At 38.5% G+C, this 26366-nt stretch overlaps 1 protein-coding gene across 3 annotated transcripts in view; it reads left to right on the top strand.

The window, feature by feature from the left end:
* The window catches only part of LOC5569446 (RNA pseudouridylate synthase domain-containing protein 2), a 705082-nt gene that overhangs the window by 645125 nt on the left and 33591 nt on the right, over window positions 1-26366 (top strand). For all 3 annotated transcript variants that reach the window (XM_021846705.1, XM_021846703.1, XM_021846704.1), the window contains 4 exons: window positions 11820-12040; window positions 21283-21473; window positions 21541-21747; window positions 21828-22045. In XM_021846705.1, the coding sequence (XP_021702397.1) occupies window positions 11820-12040; window positions 21283-21473; window positions 21541-21747; window positions 21828-22045 (837 nt within the window). The remainder of the gene's footprint in view (window positions 1-11819; window positions 12041-21282; window positions 21474-21540; window positions 21748-21827; window positions 22046-26366) is intronic.

Raw genomic sequence — 26366 nt, forward strand, 5'->3', positions numbered from 1 at the left:
ACATATCCCCAATGTCATAGTGATCATATGGTAGCTCAAGTAGATCTTTACTTCATAGAATATATCATAATAGATAGAATAAATGTTTAATTACGCAAGAGTAAATGAAAATAAAAAAAGAACAAATTAAAAATGGACAATGTTGAAATAGAGTATGAAACGTATAGAAAGAATGACAGGAAGCATCTTAGAAAATAAAACAACAGTTTGTAATCAATGATTAACAGTTGAGTGGAATGATATGTAAACAAATGTAATGGAAACATGGAAGGGGCAAGAAAGTTTTAAGTATAATTTTTAAAAGCATGATATGATTTCAAATATTATTAAATTTAGCCCTTTAATGGGGATATTATGAAACTGCTCTTTACAGCTACTTGTTCATGCAATATTATTTCCTCTGTTCACACCAAAAAAGTCCTTTCAACGTCTTAAGTCCTCAATCGAATCGAAAGCAAAGCCAATCCTCCTTTCAGTGTTCGTAAGTACACAGTTTTTTCCCAGTCCCTGCCATCAGTCGAACACAACCGAACACGCCAACATTGCCCTACCTTGCCTCTTGTCCGGACCGACTTGCAACGAGACCAATGCCAAAAGCAATGAAATAACCAATCCCGGAACAATGTGCTGCTCTATTATGTAAATCGGAAACAGCATCGTGCAACAGCAAAAATAAAATCCCTTCCCTCGCTTTGTCGCCGCGGAAATTCTTACCGAACCAGAGTCAAACTCCAAGTTCTGCCAGAAGGATCCCCTACAAGGACCTGCGATCTGTCTCTGCTTTCGTCCCCACCCAGGTCACGCGGCGGATCGTATAAATTCAAGCGAATGTGACGGATTTTAAAATGGGTTTTCCGGAACATGTACCTAAACCCTCGGTTCCAGCCAAGACTGCAATGTTGTTGCTGCTTGGTACTGATTCCGATCCCGAAAACCCAATGGCTTCCGGTTGGTCGTTTGTTCAACAACTAAGCGCGTACGGTTCCTTATTCCGTGTTTTCGCGTTGCCATAATCGTTCCCGGGAACAGACAGAACTACGAGAGGAGTCGGGGGGGTCACCCTAAACACCCATCTGTCTTCGATCCAACGCGAAGCCAGCAACCAGAGAACAGCATAACCATTGTGTGACTGAGTTGTTGAACTCTTATCGTCGGCAGCTGAGAGTGAAAACAGGGCATTACGACTTGGATGAAGAAGGGGGGTATGGGCATTAGGCCTGTTCATATTTGATGAAAGTTCTCGGATTGTGAAGTTTAAAACTATATCTTGACAGGCATTCCAAATGGAGTCTAAGGTCTTAATTTCAGCTGATTCAATTAAGTTTTAAAAAAGCATCGACGAGTTCTTGCAATTTTGGAATATCAAAATAATGTGAAAAAGAGACCGAATTGTGTTTTATCGATATATTTCAATATAGTCACTTTATGGTTAATGAATTTTTTTTTGTGACGTTTGTGATTAGTTATGATTTTTTAAAGCATGTTAAAAAAACTCCTATTAGATACAAATCAAAATACAAGTGTAGACTTTTTTTATAAAATAAAGACAGGCCTAATGTTTAATACACATTGTGTATCCAATTGAAGATATCATATCAGTGCACTGTCGCAAAAGCAAACAGCAACGTTTCAAAATGCGGTCAATCCTCTCAATGCGTAATCTATGGCTAAATGCAAAAGAGATGCACAATGCTTGCTCGAAATCTGATGACAACAATTCAACGGTAGTTGAGCGTTGCACACACCGACACATGCTTGCACACATACACCCACATAATACACGTGCAACCATCCCAGAATCGGAAGATAAATAAACAAATGGTAAATCATTGTTGTCACCTCAAGAGTCCAACACAGACACAGCCAGAGAACAGATTCAGCTGAAAGGGGGAATGGAGTTTTACGATCGGATTTAGCTGAATGATTGATTGGACTCCAATGGTGGAGTTGAAAGTTTTCCTGTTCGATAGCACTCAGATTTATTTATCGGCAGGAGAGAAACTCTGTAACTCTGTACGGTGACGGATGTGATTGACGTTTTTGTTGTTGTTGCTGTTGTTATTTCAGTGCAAGGTTGAAGAGCATTTGATGGAAAATGCTTGACCTATTTTCTGAACGAATTTAAATTTTGATTCTCATAGAATTTCAAATATTTGAGGAAACGTATCATGTTCTCGACACTTTTGATTTACTTCGTCATAAAAATTTCCTATTCAAATTGCCATTTTTTGTACATAATGCACATTGGTCCCAAAGCCAGATCTTGAAAGACAAAAATGTTTGCGCCTAAACCGTCAGATTTAGATATATGATGTCTTCGGGAAAGTTTCTCCATATTTTTCAGACATTTTTTTTCAGTGATGTGAAATTAGGGTGGCCCACGTGGCTTAGGAGATCAGAATATAAACTTTTCTGCTGATGCATTTAGACATATACAATATTTTAGAACAATCGAAATTGAAGCAACTTTGCCGGGAATTAAAAAATTTCTATCTCTTATGGTTTGTGAAAACAAATAAGTTAGGGTGGTCCTGAAAAATCAGATTTTTCTTAACAACTTTTTATGCGATAATTTCTCGCAAAAACTTTGTTTCGAGCATTTTTGATTTCGCAACTTTTTGCCGAAGAAACTGCTGTTCTATCTCTTATGGTTTCTGAATTATCACAGATTTTCTTTAAAAAAAATTGTTGTTTTCAAATTTTGATATCTCCTAAAGGCACAAACGGATTTCAAATCGACGCCATTAGAAAGATTACCTTTTTTCTGGTAATGGTGAGAAAACTGTTAGGAGGTTTTTTGTTTGAAGAGAATAATTTAATTTTGAAAAATTATGTTTTTGTACGAAAAACATCTGTACCTTGACAAATAATTGAAATGCTAGCTACAAAGTTTTTGCGGGAAATTATCGTATAAAAAGTTATCAAGAAAAAACTGATTTTTCAGATCCACCCCAATTTTTTGATAAAAAAAATCATAACTCGCGAACTATAAGAGGTAGAAATTTGGGTTCTTCGGCAAAGTTGCTTCAAATCAATTTCACATCACTGAAAAAATTCTGAAATATATGAAGAAACTTTTCCGAAGACACCATATATCTAAAACTGACGGTTTAGGCGCATATACAGTATTGGACAAAACATTTGCAACTTTTTCGATTTTCCATACAAAATGATCAACTTTGGTAAGCTAGATCTAAGTTATTTATGGACCGATTCGAATGAAACTTTCACAGAACATCAGATATAACTTGAAGTTTAACATATATTTTTGAAAATTTTCCAATCACGAGTTTATAAGTAGTAACGGTTTGACTAAAGTGTAATTTTCGACGAAAAATTCAAAACTTTTTATCTCAAAATCTGATAGCCCTACTCAAAAACTGTCTTCAGCAAACTTATTCATCTCGTCAAAATCTACAACTTTGCTGAAAATACCATGAAGCTATTCCTTCAATATGTTCAGTTATGTCAAACCGTTACTGCTTTTCAACTTGTGATTAGAAAAATCACTCAAAAATATATGTTAAAATTCAAGTTATGTCTGATATTCTGTGAAAATTTCATTCAAATCGGTCCATAAATAACTGAGATATAGTTTATCAAAGTTGGTCATTATGTATGGAAAATTGAAAAAGTTGCAAATGTTTTGTCCAATACTGTATTTTTGTCTTCCTAGATTTGTTGAGTCAATAGATTGACTTTATCCCGCAGTAAAATTAATATATTTGTTAATCTGTCCATTTAATCCAATTGCAAAGTATATGTAATGTTAAGCTGTTCGGTAGTTGTTAAACTTCCACTCGGCTAGTTAGCCGTAAACCACGATTCATAATAAAAAACAAGTAAGTTAATATAATTAATATAATAATACTTTCAATACAAAAAGAAAATCAATACAAAAAAAGGTCGAAACTCTTTTTTCAAGAAGGAAAAATTTCGTTAAGGGAACCCAAATTTAATAGATGAAGAAATGTTTTATTCTGAATATTGTTTTGTTATACTAAGATCAGTTTCGCTCCAGTTGGTCATTTTCAGTTTTTATTATTCAAAATAGTTTTATCTCAAATTTCGTTTGTCTCAAATTTTGAACATGGCTCATATTCCAAACTGTATTTCAAAGGTAAGTATTGATATCTTAAAAAACTTTTACGTGCGAAGGTCTTGAATCATAGAAGAATCTTGTAAAGCAGCGGTTTTCATATTGTGCTTCGTGGAGCACCTTAGCCTTAGTAGATGTTCCGCTACAGTTTTCAAATTTTGTGATACTGCCCTGAAGAGCCCATAATTGACCTCTTTATGCGTCATATTGAAGCACTTTTAATTAAAAAATTCCTTCGAATTCGGCAGAGCAAAAAAAACATGGCAAAGTGAATCATGGAAATGCTCAAATAGTTCTACACTCTGCAAATGTAGAGAACATACCACGCTGCAAATTATATTGATAAGTAACTCGTTGATTATAATCAATCGATCCAATTTTCATTGAGGACAACTGTTTTGTTCTCTAGATTTGTGTTCTTGAAAATTTAAAGGTGGTTTTAGTTCATCTTCATTTTTAATGTTGATTTTTAATGTAATGTTCAATGTACGATGGATCTCGATCAATATGGAACTTTCATGTACTTCCGATATTTTTCTTCTTCTTCTTGGCATTAACGTCTTCACTGGGGCAGAGCCTGTTTCTCAGCTTAGTGTTCTCATGAGCACTTCCACAGTTATTAACTGAGAGGTTTCTTTGCCATAGTTACCATTTTCGCATTCGTATATCGTGTGGCAAGTACGATGATACTCTATGCCCAGGGGAGTCAAGGAAATTTCCATTATGAAAAGATCCTGGACCGACCGGGAATCGAACCCAGACACCTTCAGCATGGCTTTGCTTTGTAGCCGCGGACTCTAACCACTCGGCTATGGAAGGCCCCGATATTCTTACGGAAACGTTTAACATTTGGACTACGGTTCTGTAATTGGTAGGTCAAAAGAAAATCTGTCGGAGTAAATTTTCCAATACATTTTTGTATGGGACAGTTTAAGTTGTAAAATTGGCTTTTCTTGAATGACATGGATAAAGTTAAAGAAGTTGAAAGTTGAAGAATTCCATTTTTCTCCTACAGAATATTTCAAAATTTTCAGAGTGTGGAAGTTTTGTCGAGACATTTATTACGCGTTGCAAGAAAAATTTTGATTCCTGGAAAATTCACCTACATCGAGCAGGAAATTTTCCAGGCAAAAAATCAAAGACAGCTATGCTCGTTACTAGGTTGTTAATTGTTTGTTTTGATTGATGACATTGAGAAATCTTGAGGATGATCGTTACGACTGTGTATTGCATGCTATGGGAACTGAAACATTACTATGTCTCGCATAAAAATGGCATGTTGACCCAACTACAGCAGCTGTGGAACGCACTTATTCTGTTTGGTAAGGTCTGGAAAGGTTTGAAATAAGTACCATCCACTCATTCAGAACCGCGTCAATAGAAATTCAGCACGATGTGATTCGGTTGTTCTTCTTATCACTTAAAATTAGATACGGGTTGCCATTTACGCGAATTATGCGAACGTCGAGGAAACGTTCCGATGGCAATTTTTCTTAAGCAATATTTGTTGGAAATCTGCGATGTGACATGAGAGGACCCCCAGCTAATGACTAATTTGATGATGCTTCTATCAAACAGCACGCAAAGCACACTTTGTGAATTTTGTTCTGTGCGGAAATAGCCCGGTGCGCGTTATTTCCGCGAACCTATCCAAATTTTTAATTTTCCCCGCAATATCCTCGACGAAAAAAACTCTGCGAAACTTTTACTTTGAATAATAATCAAAATTTTGATGCTGTAATATACAATTAAGATTATTTAGTGATGTTTATCAATATTTTTGAAATTTCCGTGCGTGCTGAACTTGTGTTTAATCTATTCAAAAACATTAATGTAGGCTTAAAAAAGAAATATTTCGCTACAGAAACTCGCTTAGTTGCTCGGACAATTTCTTTCCAAACCAATTATTTCGTTTTCAAGCCAATAATTTCTAAATATCTGACGACAATCAAATATAGGTTCAATTAGATTTCTAACTTTCACAGTTTAGGCCTAAAATAAAAAAGCTTTCTCAATCAAATACAATAAATCGTTTTAGATTAGAGTTAAAAGTCTAAAATGAAATCTAAATTAAAGTAAAGATGAATCAAAGCCAAACTAAGGTTTATCAAACCATTTTTTTTTAGAAAATCCGTTTGAATTGAAAACTTGATCAATTATTCACCAACAGACTAATTGATCAAGTTTACAGTTCAAACGATTGTTCGGTTCTCCAGATGTGTCCTTGTAATTTTTATATTTCTCTTTGATTCATCTTTCCTTTAATTTAAGATCTTACCTCATGATTTTCGTAGGAATCATATGGTTGATTTTGACATACAAAAATCCCAGATTTCATGCAAAGTGTTGATAAAAAACAGGTGCTTCGCGCAACAATTCTATTTCAAAAAATTCTCCGCGATCCAAAAAGGCTGAAATCCCCTGCTGTAAGTGTTTTTTTTATAAATCGCTATAAAAAGTTGAGTGGTAGGAATATGAGTCATGATCGAAGATTGAGAAAAAACAGTTTTAATATGATTTCATGGAAAAAATCATTTATTCCACTGATTGATATCAATGAAGTTCTGATTTTGTCGAAAGTTGATTGTCAATATATCAATGAATTAATGAAGATAATATAACAAAAAGGTGTAAAATAGTGATCAAGTTGCCCAAGTTTACGGTACTCCAAATTAGTGGAGAATAATTCAAAGGTTTTTTCGCATTTCGATATTAAATCCGTTGGAAACCTTAAGGTTATTTAATTTCATAAATTTTGTCGAAGCTCAATGTCTAATATGAACATAATTTCGAAACTTCTTCTAGGATATTTAGTGGTTTTCTCATTCTGGTAAAAACTACCAACACTCAGATAGATACTCAAAAAAATAATCAGAGATAAATCAATTCTACAGGAAATACTATCTAGCAGAATGCATTGCAATATTGTTGCACCAACGCACTCTTCTAGATTATTGTCCAAGCTTCACTTTTATTACTGTCAGTTTGAACGTAAATTGCGTCTAGCCAATCGTTTCTGACATCGAGTTCAATAACCGCCCCCCAAAAGGACACTGGTGCTCCCGCTCTCAAATAAATCAACCAAACAAATCCTTTTTTGCACTAATCCATAAATCAGTCTGGCACACCAAACAAAGAAACTAAACACCAAATCCGTCCATAGAAGCTGGTCTCGTGTCGGAAATGGTTTTTGAACAAAGCGTTTAGAAGCGATACATTTGCGTGTTTCATAACGAAACAAATCCCGAATTCAGACCAAAACTGTAGACATACTTCTGGTTCTGCGTGTATGTCTAACACTATGGCACCGTTTACTGCAACAGTGCAATCATCAGAAAAACCCGTTTGTTTACTGAGCACAAAACTAGTCGATTGGTAATTGAATATTTGAGGTTTTGGCCGGGAATTGTAATGGATGCGGCATTGCGACTTACGAGTCGCAGCAATCAATTGCTGCGGCATGCTTAAAAACCATTATGCTAACATTTGGCAGTCGTACATGCATGCAGTCAGGATTGAAACACTACCGTTTTGTCTCTGAATCTCAAATGATTAATTTGTCAAAAAATCGACTTTTATAGCAATTTTTCAAGAAAACCACACAAATTTCTTCACAAGATGGTCAATTTTTCTACCGTTTTGATTCATATTACGGACACTTAAGGACTCAGGGAAATATAACCCAGCATAGAGCATACAAAATAAATCATTCTGTATGATTCCTTAGCGCTATCGAGCGTCGGAAGCCCTTTACTTTCGAACGGTGGGTGAAGAATACGCTTCCGCAACTTCAATAATTTTAAATAAATCAAAATGTGTGGTCTCACTTTTGCCTCATATTCCGGACGCTTTGAATCGAATTCCGGACAGCTCATAATAATCATTAATGAAACAGTCAAATCATCAATCGAAATCGTTAAACCACCAAATAGACATCTAAGGTAGTTGGGCATTATAAATTTTCAAAGATATTTATGGAAAAAGTTTACTGAAACGAGCTTTGAAATTGAGAACTTTTGAACAGCAAAAATTGAAACATTTCGCGTGAAATGTTTCCCATACAAAGTAGAGTGTCCGGAATTTGAAGCTGTCCGTAATATGAATCAAAACGGTACAACCCGAGTGATTTACACTTTAAAGTCTTAGTGAATTCTTCATTCTTCATCATTATTCGAATTTGAGACAAACCGGTATTACAGTCAACTCTTCATAACTCGATATTGAAGGGACCATCTAGTTAGGGAGGTTTTGAGTTATAGAACACAAAACCAAACCAAATGCGATCCTAGGGACATCGAGGTAGTCATGAAAACCAATTTTAACTATGGTTCTTTGACTAGATATCGAGATACAAATTATCAAAACATAATGGAAACATAATTTCTACACTCAAAAATAAATTTGATATCCATGACAAATAAGACTTAGATAAAAACTAGTTCAGATTAGTGTTCATAAGCTTAACCTATACAAAACAGGCAGATCATCATCAACTATCATCCTACAGCCGGAATAATCTTAACGCTTATTGATCGCGACGCGCCACCATTTCGTGCAGCGAGCGAAGAATAAATTGAACTGCAAAACTTTATCCGTGTCACGCGCGCCTGCAAGAGGAACAATATCCAGACAGTGATGAATCTCTTGGAAAATACATCGGCGCGTATCGTTTGCAAATTGAGCCAGAGGAAAACTAAAAAGTTTTCCTTCTATCATTGAAGAGAAATGATCAACTAGGACTGAGAAGCAGCGGGAAAGTGGGTGCCAGTAGTGATGTTATTTCAATCACGGGGCTTCACAGAACTGGTGCGGTTGCAAAACAGCCGATTGAATGGCAACGACGACGGGCTTCCCCACGACTGAACGGTTGAAGCGCGCATTCGATTATGGTTTTCGATGCAGCATCTTCGACGCACGAGTTGCATCTCAGTTAGTTTGCATCCGACAATGCTGCTCTGGGTTGATGATGAAATGGAGCAAATTCGGTGAAAGCGAAATTGGAAAACTCATTTTTGACAGTCAAAGTTTGTTCTTGTTTCGGATTTTTGAATTAGGTTGTTATAGGATGTGGGGTTTTCCTTAACCGAGTGGTTAGAATCCGAGGCTACAAAGCAAAGCCATGCTGAAGATGTCTGGGTTCTATTCTCGGACGGTCCAGGATCTTTTCGTAATTGAAATTTCCTTGACTTCCCTGGGCATAGAGTATCATCGTACCTACCACACGATAAACGAATACGAAAATGACAACTTTGGCAAAGAAAGCTCCCAGTTAATAACTGTGGAAGTGCTCTTAGAACAAAACGCTGAGTAGCCGGCTCTGTCTCAGTGGGGACGTTAATGCCAAGAAGAAGAAGAAGTGGTATTAGGGCCCCGTTTTAGAAGCTCTGAGCAGTAACCCTATAATAATGTTATGATATTCGACTTAGATGGAGTTCATAGAAAATAATAGCTTTCAGTCTTAAAATAGGTTCACAATTTTTGTTTTGTCGTGAAACTGGTAAGTTTGTAACGTGTTTCATTGCACGTTCTCTCCCTACTAAAACAACGAAGTTCTTACATTCTTAAACTACAAATAATTATCGATCACTTCCAAAAATTAGTACTGAAGTTAGGAGTCAGTCTGCGAAAAAGAATAATCATAAAAAAGATTATAAAGGGTGTATAAAGTTATCGTTTTCGCGTTAAATTCGCAATGAATGTTTAATTCCTCTACCGGCAGCGTCATTTTTTACCGCAAAATAAATATTTAAATCGTTATAACTTTTTTAGTTTTTCGATAGTTTTGCACCATTTTTTCACAAGTTCTCAAAAAATTCTTCTAGTTTTAGGATCCGTGTCGATAATAATCATTGGTGATCTGGTTTTAAAGATATTCCGATGTTCCTTGGGGGACCGACATTTTCCATATAAAATGTCTTTGGCGGACATTTTGTTTTTGATCAATTTATCATAAAAATAAAATGTGGGCTAGGTGATGAGGAGCTACTCTGAAAAAATCATACAAATCAATTAAGAATTCTTGGAGATATCTGAAAAAAAAACGATATGATGTTTTTTGAAGATTTTAAGTTCTTTATTTGCAGAGCGTGGTTCCAGAAACCTAAATGCTCATTATTTAAAGACGGCTGCACCAAATTGCTTCATTTTTTCACAACATACTCTCATTAATGTATTGTTCCGAAGAGTGAATATCCGAATACGAATCAAATTCTGTAGCTTGAGAAATCAACGTGGGGTTCTGGTTACGGGTCGGTCCCCCAATGAATTTTGGAATATCTTCAAAATCACATGACCAATGATCAATATCGGCACAGATCCTAAAACTATAAGAGTTTTTTGAGAACTTGTGAAAAAAATGGTGCAAAAATATTGATAAACAAAAAATTTATAACGATTTGAATTTGAATTTTGCGACAAAAAATGAAGCTGCCGGTAGAGGGGTTAAGCACATTTGCCCACTTAATTAAAGTCTTGGCTATGTCTTTTTAAGTACTAGTAATCATGATTTGCAAACTCTAAACTACATTGATAATAAGTACACTGCCATACTAATTAAAAGTAATCTTCCCACCGCACATCACATCGTGGAACAGAATCACTGAAAGAAGCTTCCAAGCAGCATAATCATTTCATTTACCTCGTAGCACAGACCAATTTAAGAACGTACGAAAAAGAAAGCATTCCCATCTGTGTGAGCTGATAACACGAAAAGGAACCCCAATTCAGCGCCGTGTCCCTCTTCAAAAGCTCAACAAAAGAACATTCACGCAAACAAACCTTACTCCGCGCTGGGTTTTCATCTGTTTACTTTCACCGTAACAATTTTGCCATCGCAACGCTACCCATCTCTCGTTTTTATTGTGTTTTCTCTACTGCCCATAAAGGCATAACTGTCCCATATGGAACAAGTAGGCATTGAGAAAATGACGCTTAAAGTTTGATGTATGCCTTTTCATACAAAAGTTCACAATTTTCTAGTGCATTCCCGCAGGCCATATTTATTAAGCACAACCACACAGATTACTCATTTTGGTACTATTGATCAGCAAAAAATATAAACTTGAACATAATTTTAGTTTTGCAGCTGCTTTTGGGGTTCAAAGTTCATATAGAGACTGTTATGCCTTTATTTTTCAATATGGGACTACACTAACATCATATTTTTCCACATCATTTTCAAACAAAGTGTGCAAATTTGTATATACACGGTAAAGCATATACTAAAACATGAATGTTGCAATGAAAAAAGGTGTTGGTTCGAAAATCAATATGGGACAGTTATGCTTTTATGGGCAGTCTAGCAGTTCCCTAATTTTACTTTGAGATTTTTCTTATATATACTAAACGCTTCCTTTCTGTTGATTGCCGAAAAAAAACTAACCTCACTTTATCTCACCACCGAGACCGAGCCTTTAATGTCGCTTACCTTTTCATAATTAATTCACTGTGATCCCCTTTCCCCCCTTTCCCGGGTCCAGACGCAGTTCCTTTCTGGACCGCATTTCCCCTGTTTGTGTTGATTTTTCCTCCAACCCCTGTTCTCTTCAAATATATCTCTTCTTGAAAATAATTAGTATTAAATTATTCAACTAATTATACGATCCGTAATCAGTTATGCAAATTCTATGACCTCGTCCAGCTGCCGATTCCGATTTAACGCTCTTTCTTTTTTCCAATTTCCCACCCAAAACAACAACAACCACATCATCGGAAAATCCAGGTCCATCCATGTGGCCGCTATCGTCACAATACGGTCGTGTTCATCCTGGCCAAGGAGTACAACCTGAAGAATCTGCGGACGATCCATCGGCTGGACCGGTTGACTTCGGGCCTGCTGCTGTTCGGGCGGAGCCCGAAGAAAGCCCGCCAGATGGAGCACCAGATTCGGAATAGACAGGTGCAGAAAGAGTACATCTGCCGGGTGGAGGGCGAATTTCCTGAGTGAGTATAAATCTTGATTGTTTTTACGTATTTTTGACTTAAGAGCATCAGGAATCGAATCTGAATCCCTATGTAGGTTGCCCCTTATATATTGAATAAAATAATTGATATGAAAATGGAAGGTTTTATTTGAGAAGATTGTGCAGTACGAACAGCCTTCACAAATCATAGAGCCGGATTATGTTCTATTGGTTAGAATAAGCTTTAAAATATCAAAATTTTAGTTGTCACAGAGTGCATATGAAAGAAATCTCCAGTTGTGAAAATAGCGCACAGTAAAAAATCTTTGTTAGAAGGTTTGTAAATTGATTTCAACAAGGAAAAAAAACGTTGATTATAATACAGGTTGGACTCGATTTTCTGGAGTATTGATTTTTTTTTTCACTCCGGATAATCGAATCACTAAAAGAAAAATTAAAATCTGATATAAATGAACTTAAATATTATCTATTTTCGTTGTTTTTTAAATATGATGCAGAAATACCCATTGGTATTGAGAAGAAAAAAAATGCTTTGAGCAGCATTTACAAAAAAATCCCTTTTCTCAACCCCCTTTTCTTACCTACTCCAGAAAATCCAGTCTAAAATTCCGGATAATCGAATCCCGGATAATCAAGTCCGACCGAATTTTACAATTTCGTCTCGAAAACGAATTAAAAGTTTATGGGTATTTCTAACAAAGTTGCTTGTAATTCATAACTTCACTGAAGACATAACCCTCTGAAATAGAATTAAAAACAAAATTAAATCTTTGGCTCGAATTAACACATGTCGACGAAACAAAATATGGTCAACATGAAATCCCCTCAGGATTTTGGTGAGAACCCTCTCACACCATTCCTCACAGGTCTTTGACAAAAATCCACATATGATTTTGACGCAAATCCTCTCATTGTTCTAGCGAAAATCCTCCCAGAATTTTGACGAAAATCCGGTCAGGCGTCTGACGAAAATCGTCTCAAGATTTTGACGAGAATTCTCTCAGTATTTTGAAGAGAATCTTTCCAGGATGCTGACACGAATTCTCTCAATATTCTGACCAGAATCCTCTCAAGGATCTGAAGAGAATCCTCTCAGGAATCTGCTGAGAATCTTCTCAGGATTCTGAAGAGAATCCGTTGGGGATCCTGAAGAGAATCCTCTCGGGATTCTGAAGAGAAGCCTCTCAGGATTCTAAAGACAATCCTCTCAGAATTCTGAAGAGAATCTTAGCAGAATTCTGATGAGAGTCCTCTCAGGAATCTGATGATAATCTTCTCAGTATTCTGAAGAGAATCCTCTCAGGATTCTGAAATGGATCCTCTCATGAAACTGAAGAGAATCCTCTCAGGATTCTGAAGAGAATTCTCTCAGGAATCTGAACAGAATCCTCTCAGTGTTCTGAAGAGAATCCTCTCAGGGTTTTGATGAGAATCCTCCCAGGATTCCGAAGAGAATCCTCTCAGGATTCTGAAGAGAATCCTCTCAGGATTCTGGAGAGAATCCGCTCAGGATTCTGGAGAGAATCCCCTCAGGATTCTTGATAGAATCCCCTCAGGGTTCTGGAGAGAATCCCCTCAGAATTCTGGAGAGAATCCCCTCAGAATTCTGGAGAGAATCCCCTCAGAATTCTGGAGAGAATCCCCTCAGGATTCTGGAGAGAATCCCCTCAGGATTTTGGAGAGAATCCCCTCAGAAATCTGGAGAGAATCCCCTCAGGATTCTGGAGAGAATCCCCTTATGATTTTGATGAGAATCCCCTCAGGATTCTGGAAAGAATCCCCTCAGGATTCTGGAGAGAATCCGCTTAGGATTCTGGAGAGAATCCGCTTAGGATTCTGGAGAGAATCCTCTCAGGATTCTGAAGAGAATCCTCTCAGGATTCTGATCAGTATCCTTTCAGGATACTGAAGAGAATCTTTTCAGGATTATGAAGTGAATCCTGAATGTGAATTCTGTTGAGAGTCCTTTCAGGATTCTGATGATAATCTTCTCAGGATTCTGAAGAAAATCCTCTCAGGATTCTGAAGAGAATCCTCTCATGAAACTGAAGAGAATACTCTCAGGATTCTGAAGAGAATTCTCTCAGGAATCTGAACAGAATCCTGTCAGTGTTCTGATGAGAATCCTCTCAGGGTTTTGATGAGAATCTTCTCAGGATTCTGATGAGAATCTTCTCAGGATTCTGATGAGAATCCTCCCAGGATTCCGATGAGAATCTTCTCAGGAATCTGATGAGAATCCTATCAGGATTCTGATGAGAATCCTCTCAGGATTCTGGAGAGAATCATCTCAGGATTCTGGAGAGAATCCGCTCAGGATTCTGGAGAGAATCCCCTCAGGATTCTGGAGAGAATCCCCTCAGGATTCTGGAGAGAAACCCCTCAGAATTCTGGAGTGAATCCCCTCAGGATTCTGGAGAGAATCCTCTCAGGATTTTGGAGAGAATACCCTCAGAATTCTGGAGAGAATCCCCTCAGGATTCTGGAGAGAATCCCCTCAGGATTCTGGAGAGAATCCCCTCAGGATTCTGGAGAGAATCCCCTCAGGATTCTGGAGAGAATCCCCTCAGGATTCTGGAGAGAATTTCCTCAGGATTCTGGAGAGAATTCCCTCAGGATTCTGGAGAGAATCCCCTCAGGATTCTAGAGAGAATCCCCTTATGATTCTGATGAGAATTTCCTCAGGATTCTGATGAAAATCCTCTCAGGATTCTGAAGATAATCCTCTCAGGATTCTGATGAAAATCCTCTTAGGATTCTGAAGAGAATCCTCTCAGTATTCTGAAGAGAATTCTCTCAGGATTCTGAAGAGAATCCTCTCAGGATTCTGAAGAGAATCCTCTCAGGATTCTGAAGAGAATCCTCTCAGGATTCTGAAGAGAATCCTCTCAGGATTCTGAAGAGAATCCTCTCAGGATTCTGAAGAGAATCCTCTCAGGATTCTGAAGAGAATCCTCTCAGGATTCTGAAGAGAATTCTCTCAGGATTCTGAAGAGAATCCTCTCAGGATTCTGAAGAGAATCCTCTCAGGATTCTGAAGAGAATTCTCCCAGGATTCTGAAAAGAATCCTCCCAGTATTCTGAAAAGAATCCTCTCAGGATTCTGAAGAGAATCCTTTCAGGATTCTGAAGAGAATCCTTTCAAGATTCTGAAGAGAATCCTCTCAGGAATCTGATGAGAATCCTATCAGGATTCTGATGAGAATCCTCTCAGGATTCTGGAGAGAATCATCTCAGGATTCTGGAGAGAATCCGCTCAGGATTCTGGAGAGAATCCCCTCAGGATTCTGGAGAGAATCCCCTCAGGATTTTGGAGAGAATACCCTCAGAATTCTGGAGAGAATCCCTTCAGGATTCTGGAGAGAATCCCCTCAGGATTCTGGAGAGAATCCCCTCAGGATTCTGATGAAAATCCTCTCAGGATTCTGAAGATAATCCTCTCAGGATTCTGATGAAAATCCTCTAAGAATTCTGAAGAGAATCCTCTCAGTATTCTGAAGAGAATTCTCTCAGGATTCTGAAGAGAATCCTCTCAGGATTCTGAAGAGAATCCTCTCAGGATTCTGAAGAGAATCCTCTCAGGATTCTGAAGAGAATCCTCTCAGGATTCTGAAGAGAATCCTCTCAGGATTCTGAAGAGAATCCTCTCAGGATTCTGAAGAGAATCCTCTCAGGATTCTGAAGAGAATCCTCTCAGGATTCTGAAGAGAATCCTCTCAGGATTCTGAAGAGAATCCTCTCAGGATTCTGAAGAGAATCCTCTCAGGATTCTGAAGAGAATCCTCTCAGGATTCTGAAGAGAATCCTCTCAGGATTCTGAAGAGAATCCTCTCAGGATTCTGAAGAGAATCCTCTCAGGATTCTGAAGAGAATCCTCTCAGGATTCTGAAGAGAATCCTCTCAGGATTCTGAAGAGAATCCTCCCAGGATTCTAAAAAGAATCCTCTCAGGATTCTGAAGAGAATCCTTTCAGGATTCTGAAGAGAATCCTCTCAGGATTCTGAAGAGAATCCTCTCAGGATTCTGAAGAGAATCCTCTCAGGATTCTGAAGAGAATCCTCTCAGGATTCTGAAGAGAATCCTCTCAGGATTCTGAAGAGAATCCTCTCAGGATTCTGAAGAGAATCCTCTCAGGAATCTGAAGAGAATCCTCTCAGGATCCTGAAGAGAATCGACTCAGGATTCTGAAGAGAATCCTCTCAGGATTCTGAAGAGAATCCTCTCAGGATTCTGAAGAGAATCCTCTCAGGATTCTGAAGAGAATCCTCTCAGGATTCTGAAGAGAATCCTCTCAGTATTCTGAAGAGAATCCTCTCAGGATTCTGAAGAGAATCCTCTCAGGATTCTGAAGAGAATCCTCTCAGGATTCTGAAGAGAATCCTCTCAGGATTCTGAAGAGAATCCTCTCAGGATTCTGAAGAGAATCCTCTCAGGATTCTGAAGAGAATCCTCTCGGGATTCTGAAGAGAATCCTCTCGGGATTCTGAAGAGAATCCTCTCGGGATTCTGAAGAGAATCCTCTCGGGATTCTGAAGAGAATCCTCTCGGGATTCTGAAGAGAATCCTCTCAGGATTCTGAAGAGAATCCTCTCAGGATTCTGAAGAGAATCCTCTCAGGATTCTGAAGAGAATCAAAATTCTCTTTAGGTTTCTAACTAGAATCCTGTTAGCAAGGATCCTCTCAGAAATCGTTCGAAAATCCTCTCAAATTTCGTAGGAGAGTGAGGATTCTGTAGAGAAATCTCTCAGTATTTTGCAGATTCTGTAGAAAATCACTATCAGGATCCAATAGAGCAGGCCTGTCCAACCTTTTCGTACCATGGGCCAAACATAGAATACATTTTTTAGTGGCGGGTCAAATTTTAGGTAATGCACAAACAAATCCATTTTCATAAAATTGAACCAAATTCAATCAATTAAAAAAGGTTATTCTGACGATATTGTAAAAGATCCTTGCTGATTAGCATCACACCGAGCATTTTTGAGAATTGTTTTCGGGAGTACGTTTTTTTAACAAAGATTTTTGATTTATGAGATTAAAGTCAAAGACTGTATAAGAAACCTCTACACAATTTTGTCAGCAATTCGAATATGAGTTTGTGAGATTCTCATTTTTTCCTTAAATTTCTTCCAGGATTCAAACAGTATGTCCTGGATTATGTAAGAATGCTGTCCAATATTTTTCGAAAATCTTGCCCAGAATTATGTGAGAATCCTGCGCAGGATTCTGTGAAAATAGTGCATAGAATTCTGTAAAAATCTTGCCCGAGATTTATCTTATAATCCTGTCCTAGAATCTGATGAATTTATTTAGATCCTGCCCAGAATTCTATATGAATTCATACAATTCCATAAAATTCATGTCCATGATAATGCGAGATCCTAGATTTATTATCCTTTTTTTAGATGATCCTGTTCAGAATTTTACTTCAATTCTTTCCAGAATTGTTTTGACCCAATGTCTAGGATTTCATGAGAAACCTGCGTTTATTCAATAAAAATGTTTGGTCATTTTTTTTGTGTTATAACTTGATATAAGTTTCAATCTGTCTATTAAGTTGTGAAAAAAAAAAACTTTGGACGCACGTTATTCTTGTTATTCTAATAAAGCTACAATAATTACCAAAAACAACTGATTCTCACATTACGACTTACAGGGGATAGGCAAAATGATTGCGATAAGCAAAATTTTGCCCAAATTCAAATGCTTATAACTTTAAGAAAAATGGATGAAATTTGATGCATCTGGAAGCAGTCGACGGCAAAATTGGTACAGTTTTAGGAACCTCCTTGGCCATGCATATTGGCCAATGGACACCGGAGATGTTCCGGATTTTCTGAGGTCATGTCCAAATATCATTTTTTCTGTCGCTTGTATTTTTGTGCGGTGTAAAGTTCGATAGATGTTTGCAATTTTCCTAGAAACTAGAACTAATAGGAAGTTGAATGCCACCGGACGCATTAAGATTGGTTGGAAATCTTCAGAAATATGACCATTTGCGTAAAACTGGTTCCTGAAAGCATGGTCAGTCATGTTTGTATTTCCAATCATGTAAATATTATCCGGAGCTATATCCAAGTGGACATCAACCTTAAAAATGATGTTTCCTGCAGCGTTTTCAGAACCATTAGATGCACAGACCACTCTATAGAAGGTTCCAGGTGCCCTGGGGGAAGTGGGCAATTAGGAACATATCTGGAACCATATCAATATGGGCATCAAACTTCATGATTTTCAAAGGTTATGCTTTCCGAAGCATTTCCAGCACCACCGGCTGTCATGACCACTTTATAGTAGGAACATCTCCGGTGTCCATTGGCCAAGATGCATGGCCAAGGAAGTTCTTAAAACTGGACCAAATTTGTCGTCGACTGCTTCCAGATGCATCAAATTTCATCCATTTTTCATAAAGTTATAAGCATTTGAATTTGGGCAAAATTTTGCCTATCTCAATCATTTTGCCTATCCCCTGTAGTATGTTCTTATGTTAGTAATCGGGCCAGATTTGAGACGAGACTTCATACTCTTCACAGGCCAGAAGAGCCATGCGTTGTAGAAAATCTATGTTTCTATATAGAATTAGGGATTCGTAGAAATTACTTTTAGGACTGTGTAGAGAATACTTTTAGTATTTGGTAGAGATTTTTTTTAGGATTCTTAAGTGAATTCGTATTAAGATTTTGCAAAGAATTCTTATCCTCTCAGGGTTCTTCTAGAAATCGTATTTCTGCAGTGGATGTTTCAAGATACGACGGAGAATATAGAAGATGCTGATTAGCACTATTACTTTTATTATATTAGGAAAACCCTATTTCAAATGCGCCCTAAATTCAGTGGGAAAATCTAACAAATTTCAACCGTGAGTCTGAAAAGTTACGAACAATTCACACAATATTTAGTACAGACAGAGTCATCGCAACATTTGCACAAAACTCTCACAAGTTCCAGTGTATTCTACGAATTATAGAGAATAATGTTCCGGAAATTCTCGAATACTCTGCTAAATAGCTGTTGTAGTATTCTATCATTTAAGTAAACAGTTGTAGTGCTTTAAAGCTTATGTCGCATTCTTCAATGGAAACATTTCAAAGGGTTACTGGCAGACATACAACGCTGGGATTTTATATGAAAAATGTTTCACGCTCCTCTCTTAAGGAAATAGAAAAATGTCCCTCCAATTTCCATGCCTACACTGCTACTCAAACATCTTCGCAAATAGTGACTGTAATTAGTAGATTCATTTATCTTATTCACCAACTTGGTCCGTACACATTAGAATACATCTATCTATAAAGCTGTCTCCCATCCTTCGTCATACTGCCAAGTGATTAAGACACAGTACGTGCGGCGAACCTAATTAGATCCGTCAAAGGGAACCTTCGACCGCTTTCTAGCACTTCCCGTCGATTCTGGGTCAGGTCAATAACCCACATTTGCTTCCAACCCGGCGGCAGAACCCATCAGCAGCGATATCCGAGATTTCGTTCCGGAATCAATTTCCACCCCGTAGAGGACTTTGCTCCTATTATCTTACGATGAGGCCACCCACTGCCAATCACAGTCAGTAGAGGGATGGCCCTGCATGGCAGCGTCTCACATGTGGGTTGGGTAAGAAACTGTAACATTGCTTCCAGGAAGCTACTGTCTTACTGAAAGATACAATAAGCAGAAAAAAGCCAATTTCATTACCCTAGATACATCCATCAGATCCTTCGTCGCTTCGTCGTTTATGGGATGCATTTGGCGCCCCCACGGCTTCCCAAACCGAAGGCCAAACGAACGGCGGGATCTTCGGCGAGATGGGTTCAATTAAAAGCAACATGTATTGGATTTTTATCGGGATTATTAAATTACCCATACCGCTGCGCGCCAATTTTGCAGCCTTTTAATGCGTTGTGCCATAGCTATAGGTACTAGGGTAATGAACCCTATATCCGTCGACCGGAAACAAAATCTCAATGGGTTTCAACAAATGGTTCATCACCCCATTTGGATGCTGGTGCTTTCCCCACATATGGATTATCTGCCCGGCAGGCAGTCAGCCAGCCAGCCAGCAGTTTCATCACGCTTGGTTGGAGAGACATGAGATGGAGCCAGTCAGGGGCTTTAGGCACAGCTCCAATGTAAAGTCTTCTGGGGCTGGAGCAGAAGTAGTGTGCGTGCGTCCCAAGAGGGAACATGGCTAGTTGCGGAGCACCACTTTTTTGGATCCTGTTCAAAAGGACTCTCGTTGGAAGAGCATCAGGCTTCTCTTGGGAAGCTGCTGTGCTGAAGCAATAATAATAAAATGGAAAGCCATGTTACATTACATGTTGCTGCTGCTGTTGCTGCTGCTGCAGCTGCTTGCCACTTGTTTGTGGCCGTAAAGACGAAATCCCTCTTAAAAGGGGAAAGAAAGGCTTCGGAACGAGCTTTTTCCTCGGATTAGCTTGATGGGCCCAGAAGGGTGACGAATGATGGTGGTTGATTTGTTTGCTTTTAGCAGCAAAGGAGACTTCAGGGAGTGGAATCAGTTTTATGGAATTTAGCCTGTGATGCGAAGAGCAGTCAGTAACATAACGTTAGAGGGGTTATTTCAAGTGCCCAACGGAGATCGTAAGTGACAATCTTGAAACTTATGACTCTTTAGAGGATTCTCATCAGAAACATGAGAGGATTGTGATCAGAATCATGGGAGAATTCTCATTAGCATTCTGATTGTATTTTGGTATCAACCCTGAGAGAGCTCCCAGTAAAGTTCAGAGAATTTTCCGATTATTATTATTTCTGAATTCTGAGCAGAATTTTTATAAGGATTCTCAGTAGGATTCCTAGAAGGCTTGTCACCAGAAACCATAGACAAGTTTGAACGGAATCCTAGGAATTCATTCTACCTCAATATTTCACGTTGGAGTTGAGCGTAAAATGTTTGGCATTATGTATTTAAGTCTGCGAATATATGATGGTTTTGCGACTGGGAGGACAATTGTAATTTTATGGCTTTCTCAGTCTAATAAATTAAAACGGCTTGTTTGGCTAAGCCCGACGTTTCGGTCCCGTGCATTGGACCTTTTTCAAGGGATAAGCAGTCAGTTTTAATTTATTAGACTGAGAAAGCCATACAATTACAGTCTGCGAATATATTTAGTTTACTTTTTCTCCTCGTGTTAAGCAATCAGATTAATTAGGAGGACGATTATTTTTTTTTACTAATTGATTAAAGCTTATTAAAAACTAATAACCGGATCGTTTCTCACCCAATCTTCTTCTTTACTTCACAGTGGCATCATCGAGTGCAAGGAACCGATCGAGGTCGTCAGCTACAAAATCGGTGTCTGCAAGGTTTCACCAAAGGGCAAAGAGTGCACCACCACCTTCCAGAAGCTGGGCTACAACGGAACCAGCAGCGTCGTCCTGTGCAAGCCCCTAACCGGCCGAATGCATCAGATTCGAGTGCATCTGCAATATCTTGGTAAGTTCGGCGTGCAGTTTTCCAATCAATACGATTTTATTATTCTCATAAATCCACCCAAATGTAGGTTATCCCGTGGTAAACGATCCCCTGTACAACCACGAGGTGTTCGGACCTGCCAAGGGACGAGGCGGTGACATCGGCGGCAAAAGCGACGAACAGCTGGTGAAGGATCTTATCAACATCCACAATGCGGAAAATTGGCTTGGAATCGACGGCGACTCGGAACTGTCCATGTTCAAACCGATGAAGAACGACTTGGAGGACAGCAAGGGTATAAACTCTTCGTCTATACGAGTCGACCATTATAATAAGCTGCAATTCTTCCACCTTCTCTCTCTTGGTTTGGCATAGGACCAATTTTAAGTGACGACGACTCGGAAAGCGTATCCCGCGAAGCTTCACCCTGCTCGGAAAGCCCCCGGCCGGTATCGCTGGGCAGAGAAAGCCCCAACGAGAACATGTGTGCCTCGATCCTGACGCCCAACACGTTGAACGTCGTCGGCAGTGCCAACACGGGCAGCAGCAACAGCAGTTCCACCGCACTCAACACCCGACTACAGTCGCAGAAGGTAATTAAATATTGTACGGGGCAGGGTGGAGGGAGGGATGCACCTGTGTAGCTTGTATGGGTATTGGTTTGCTGATTTCCTTGGCCTCCGTTGTTGGAGTCAATCTTATGGAATGATTCTGCAAATGCTTGTTGAGAAGCGTTAAATAACTATTCAATGATCAAAACCAGTTATCGGTTCAATCTAATTTCAAACTCGTTCTGTGCAACGTGAACTTGTGAAATCGACCATGCACCTCCATCACATGACTTGCAAAAAATATCGGTTCACTTACACATAGTGAAGTTTAGTTTTGTGATTATTTTGACCATTTAAGGTGTTTTTCACTGTAACTGCACAAATTCAACTGAAGAGCATAATGCATACAAATTATCTCAATATTCGAACGAACCGCACTAGGGCCCTCGTCTACCCATCTATTAATGTTGGAAGAGCACCAACATACAACATTCAACATACATGCATCCCCACCGTAAGTCATACAACGCAAACATATACGGATGCAAACAGCTACGAGGAGAGATGCAGTTTGTACAATTCACTAGATTGAAACAGCACACCGCTCTCAGGCTTCGGAGCGTCCTTCGGTTGGCTTCTTCAGATTCGAGTGCTGCTGCTGCTTCCCTAGCTACACATCTATGCGCCATGCCATCGGATATATTAGCTAGGGCAGTGATTCCTAACCCTTTTCAGGATTGCGGTCCCCTTTGAAGTCATACAAACGTTCCGCAACCGTGAAAATTAGTCTTGATGAGTGTTTAAATCTTTAAATTTTATGTTGAACCTTTGTAAGGTTCTAGATAAATACCTTCACCAGTAATTCCGCTAGGGATTCCTTCAGAGAACATTCCGCAATTTCAGGAATTTTGCCAACATATCCTCCAGAAGTTCCACCAGATATTCCTGCAGAAGTTCTACCAGGTATTCATCTAAAAATTCCAACAGGATCACATAAGATATTTTTCAGGAATTTCGCTAAGGTTTCCAAATATTAGTCCGTTAATTTTACCTGGGATTGCTCCAAGAATTGCACTAGGAAGGCAGCAAGTGATTCGCTCAGAAATTTCACTGAAATTTCTTTCAAGAGTTTCTACAAAAGTTTTCCGTTTAGATTTCTCCAGTAATATACCCCTCCAGATACCGCTCCTGGATATCCTCTATGGTCCTTTCAGAAATTTGTCTTTGGATCCTCCAGGATTTTTCACAAGAACCCACGAATTCTTTCAGTAATTTTTCCAAGAATACCTTCAGAACGTGTATCCAAATTCCCTTAAGAGATTTCTACATCAATTTTTCAAGAGATTTTCCCAGGAAATTTTCGATGGATTCTACCAGGACTTACTCCAATTATTCCTCAATTAATTCTTCCAGATTATGTAAACTCCTTCATAAAAAGTTCTATGTGTTCTTCCAAGGACTTCTCAATTTTTTCTTCTAGATATTCCTCCTGGAATTCTTCCAGGAGTCCGTCCAATTTCACCAATTCATCAGAACTTATTTGAAAAGTCCTTAAACTACAGACTACATAACCGAGTAGATGCCTGTTTTATTTTGTATCTTTTTACCATATTACAGTATTGGCTAGTATTCTTAAATTACCGTTTAGAACATAATTCCCTTCCAGATGTTACATTTAGAAGATTCTGCCAGGAAAACTTCAAACTGTTACTTCTATACTGAGTACAAAGGTTCCAAATGTACCTTCAAGGAATTCTCCAAGAACTACCTTTAAAATTCTCACTATAATTCATCTAGGCAATTCTTCAGGAATTTCCCACGTTATTGCATTTGTTCAGGAAGTCTTCAGGAAATTTCTCCTTCTCTGTTTTAAATTATTTTTGAATGATTATTTTCTTGTTATAATGAATACGTATTCTGAGAGACTACTCAGGAAACTCTTTCAGGAATTTGTACATCTATTTTTATAGAAATTTTCCTTACAAATCTGTCAGAAATTACTCCAAAAATACCTTTGAGATTGCTTCTCCTGGGGAGCTCCTAGAAGAATTATAAGAGAAAGTCTTGGATTATTCCCTACAGTGCTTCTGGAGGTAAATACTGCATAAGAAGCGATCAGTGCAAGAATGCATGGATGTTTGCTTGTATAACTTCTACAGGAATCCTAAGATGACGGGAGTCTTTAAAGATCCTTCTTGAGATTTTTTTTAAGGCCTGGATGAATCTTGAAAAAAAAAACACTTAGAAATCATTGGAAACATTAATGAACAACACTGAACAAAATGTCCACGAGAAATACATGAAGATTATACACTTAAGAGATTCTGCCAGGAATTTTTCAAGCTTTTACTGTGACAATTAAAAAGTTTCTTCGATTTCTGTTGGGATTCCTAAAACCAATCATCAAAAAAAAAAATTTTTTTTTTTTTGAAATTTATGGGGGGTTTCCATGACCAAGATGAAATGTCTGCAACAATTCGAGGAGAATCTTAGTAAAAACTAAAGGGCCACTGAGTTTTCTTCAGATTCTTACATGACTTCTTCACTGGTTCTTCAGGAATGCCTTCCAGATTTTTTGAGGGAAAGCTTCAGAAACTTTTAAAGTGATTCGTTCATTATTCAGGACTACATATAAGGTTTCATCCAAGGATTCCACTAAAAATTCCATTGATCCTTGAGTAATCTTTCTGGAGATTCCTCCTGATATCCTACAGTAAATTCTAGAGTGTGTTAAACAGCGACACATGAGGAACTATTGGGGCAAATCTCGATTAATTTATGATTTCACCCTAAAAGCTATAGCTAACCAAGAGTGGAGCTTCTCGTTATTGGGCAAACGAATGGATTTACATGCTAATCAACGATGCTATGGTGAAAATTAGATAATCCTCTACCTCTTAGTGGTGATAATATTTATCTTGGTCCATTGATTTGCTCAAACACTACGAGCTACTTACTCGGTTACCAATGGCTTTCAGGGGAAGATCATAAGTTATGCGACAAACGTAATGTGGCATCAACGCTTTTCTACAAAACCACTGATACAACGCAGCATACACGGAAAACCCATTTTACCTCATTTTTGAGTTGACTTTACCCAAAATAAAGCATATCGATTATTCTCTCAACTCAAAATCTCTCGGTACCGTCGATGAGGGTGACAATGGGTCTAGGGGGTGAGATTGGGTCAAAACGGAAAAATATGTTTTGTGAAATATTTCAGCTAATAACGCTGATATTACTAAAATTAATAATTCATATGTTAGGGAACATATTATTACACATAATTCATAACAATATACATTTTTAGAAATAGTGGTTTCTGTTTACTACATCAATAAACTTGCATGTTGGAACTAGATAAAATTTACAACATTAAATTTCTCCTGTACAAAGTATCACGCATGTACTCTAGCCTCTATCGTTGTATTAGTAGAATGTTGAAAGTCTTTTCATTACATATCACAGGTATTTTCCGGAATCTGTTTGATTTTCCCACAAAAAAATCATTTTTTTCGGTACGATGTCTAAAACATTGAAATTGGGGGTGAGATTGGGTCAAGCAAGAACGATAGTAAATGAAATTCCAAGTCCACTTTTTTTGACATTTTACGGTGCCGGGTGTTCTCTTTTTTCATTAAGATGTGTTTATTCTTTCTATATACAGCATCTCTGAAACATCAAACAAGTCTACTTGAATATTCCATGCATTGAATAACAATATAACGCGGTAAATGGCTGGGCATGGCGTACCATTGGTACCTCGCGTACCTGCAGGAATAAAATAGACCCCTTTGTGCGGTCCTTAGCCTCTTGCCCAGCAACTCCTATCCCTACCTCCTCGTGGTACTGGCCGGGGTACGAGTAACCTTGGGGAAGATCGGGTAACCAACCCCCGGTGGGAACTTTGGTCGTATGCTGACAGGGAAGGGGGGGTTTGCTTTTGCAAACCTGGAGCGTCTGTACTCCATGTTAGGAGCGGCTCACAACAGCGTCTGTTCCCCATGTCAGGGGCGGCTGATCATCGTCCGAGTGCCAGAGAAGGACTCTAAACTAAACTGCGCACTATGGCCCTCCGAACATTTAGGGGGAATGGTCCTCCGGAAATCTAGGGGGTTGGTGTCAGGCCCTGCGAGCCAGCCGTAAAAACACATCAGCACAGGAACGTCAACGAGAGAATACGGACCGGAACAATCGGCAAAGACCACAGCGACGAAAATGGACTAGCGATTGGAAACTCGGTACATGGAACTGCAAATCTCTCAACTTCATTGGAAGTACTCGCATACTCTCCGATGTACTGAAGACCCGCGGTTTCGACATCGTAGCGCTGCAGGAGGTGTGCTGGACAGGAGCATTGGTG

The sequence above is a fragment of the Aedes aegypti genome, chromosome 2 (assembly GCF_002204515.2).
Source record: "Aedes aegypti strain LVP_AGWG chromosome 2, AaegL5.0 Primary Assembly, whole genome shotgun sequence".
In the NCBI taxonomy this organism is placed as follows: Eukaryota; Metazoa; Arthropoda; class Insecta; order Diptera; family Culicidae; genus Aedes; species Aedes aegypti.